At 35.0% G+C, this 2,326-nt stretch overlaps 1 protein-coding gene across 1 annotated transcript in view; it reads right to left on the bottom strand.

Annotated features, from left to right (window-relative positions):
* Smp_178770 (hypothetical protein) overlaps window positions 1-2,066 on the bottom strand; it is a gene marked incomplete at its 5' end in the record, with an annotated part of 16,642 nt that extends 14,576 nt beyond the window's left edge. The window contains one exon of the mRNA XM_018789146.1: window positions 2,028-2,066. Within this exon, the coding sequence (XP_018654618.1) occupies window positions 2,028-2,066 (39 nt within the window). The remainder of the gene's footprint in view (window positions 1-2,027) is intronic.
* Between the last annotated feature and the right edge of the window lie 260 nt (window positions 2,067-2,326).

Genomic DNA, 2,326 nt, shown 5'->3' with positions numbered 1-2,326 from the left:
CTTCTCAAACAGTCTAGTGAGAGCATATGGCTAACTGTCATCTGACTTCGCAACCCCAAGTGGTGTCCGGCAAGGCTGTCCGCTATCTCCACTTTGGTTTAATTTCGTTATAGACCTAATGTTAGAAATAACATTTTCGTCGACTAAATTTTCAGGAATTTATCTACCAGGAGGTTCGCTTATTAACTTAGAATACAAAGATGACATAGTCCTGTTTAGTTAATACGCCATAAAATACAGTCTCTTGGCAGTACTGAGCAACAGTGACAGGATGTTTGGGATTCGTTTATTTTCGTCTGAATACAAGTTGTCGCTTCAGTGCTGGCCTGCATCAACACCTGAACTAAGGATAAGGAATGGAGTGGTCGGATGCGTCTACAACTTCATTTATCTTGGAAGTGTGATCAGGTCTGTTGGGAAATATCAACTCACTGAAAACATCAGTGAATGGTTGCTCAATTTCGTGGATTGGTAGGTGCTGGGTTCGAATCTCGCGAGGCGGGATCGTGGATGCGCACTGCTGAGTAGTCCCACAATAGGACGAAACGGCCGTCCAGTGCTTCTAGGTTTTCTACGGCGGTCTAACTTCAATCGACTCATGATTTTAACTATAAACAAAGATAATAGTTTATAAAATGTTTATGAAAAATTGAAAATTCTATATCTACTCTATATAACTTAGGACTAGATGTTGTATAAAATATTGTGAAAGCTAGCGAGGGGAATCATGTGTAATCTAGTTAATTCTGTACTTAATTTAAAAAAAGGGTGGTTGGTCCCATAATTAAAAGTCACAAACTATTTTGTTCATTTGCAAAAAAATGTTTTAACCTTGGTAGTGATTTTCAAAGTTATTGGATTTCTTTAACCACTCTAGGATTGTTCAGTACTTGTACGTAGCTCACGGACGGTATCATGAGAAATCAACTCAATGGTTAGTCATGTCATGTAATTCGTACTATTTTACTGTTTACTAATAATCTTACCAAGTTGCATTTTATTATTTAGCTTTGGGAAAAAACGTTTGATCAAGCTGCTTATGGTTGCTAAGATCACATCATTTTATTCATTTGTTTCAAGTAATTTCAATGGTTCATTCAAATCAATATTGGTTTTGGAATTAAATAGATATCACCAATTTGATTTTCAAAAGAAAACGCCAAAACTATTCTACTATGGTAGTAAACATCTTAATTACACCTTTTTTGTTATAATAATATTTAAGGGTATTCTTCATCGAGAAGTAACAAGTTCTTGTTAGAATCTAAAATAATTCATTATGTCCACTTTCCATAATTTTGCTTTTGTATCACTATAATAAAGACCCTAAGGGTAAAAATTACTAGCCACTTTGAGCAACTGAATGATAAGAAGAATCTTCAAACACGAAACATTAACTATAAGCCAAACAAGCAAAAATAGCTAATTACACTTAATAAATAAAGAAACCAAATACATGAAGAGTTACGGTAGAACACACTAATTCCCTATGTAAAATGTGTGATAAAAATGCAATGATAAAAATCAAACTGAGAAATCGATTTCATTGCTAGATGAGTTTTTCAGTCTATTTATTTATGTTCACTGCTGTCACTACAAATATTGTGATGTGGGCTACTTATATCCAAACAAGTAGTATATAACGATGGTCGGGCATTGAATGTATTTCAATAGAAAATCGGTAAGTAGAGAACGGGGACGGGACGCAATTGGTATGAAAATGCATGAACAATAATACTCGGATACTGTAGACTGATATTTGCAGAAGGAATGGTCAATATTGAGAAAATTGATTTATATTTTGCGAATTGACTGTTTATTGTATGGTTGTCAGATTTAAGTGAGATAGTTCATAATTTCCTTGCCAAATACATTCGATTGTTCCCACTCGTGTTCTCATTCACTACAATATGAGGCGTACCTACTGTCATAATTCCTTTTCCAAAAAATGTAATGATGGCTTATATTTACTTCACCAATCAATAACAGTTTTGTGTAAGGATACAATTTTACGAGTGAATACATACCTTTACTCGATTACCGATTTGACCGTTACATCTTAACATTTCACAGGGACTGCAGGATCTGATTACATAGGATAAAATAATTGTGAAGTCATAGTAACAAAATCTATGGATAAAAATAATCAATTATTTTGATTAGCTGTAATGGTGATTTGTAGAGCTTGTAGGATTTACACAGGTTTAGGTTACGAGATGATTTTAGCTAGACCACCATTGAAAACCTGGAAGCCCTGGACGCCCGTTTCTTTATGGTATAGAACTCCACAGCGGTACGCACTCGCTACTCCACACGCGAGGATCGG

Source organism: Schistosoma mansoni, chromosome W (assembly GCF_000237925.1).
Source record: "Schistosoma mansoni strain Puerto Rico chromosome W, complete genome".
Lineage (NCBI taxonomy): Eukaryota > Metazoa > Platyhelminthes > Trematoda > Strigeidida > Schistosomatidae > Schistosoma > Schistosoma mansoni.
The sequence above is the reverse complement of the archived record's forward strand: the minus strand, read 5'-3'. Positions and strand labels throughout refer to the sequence as shown.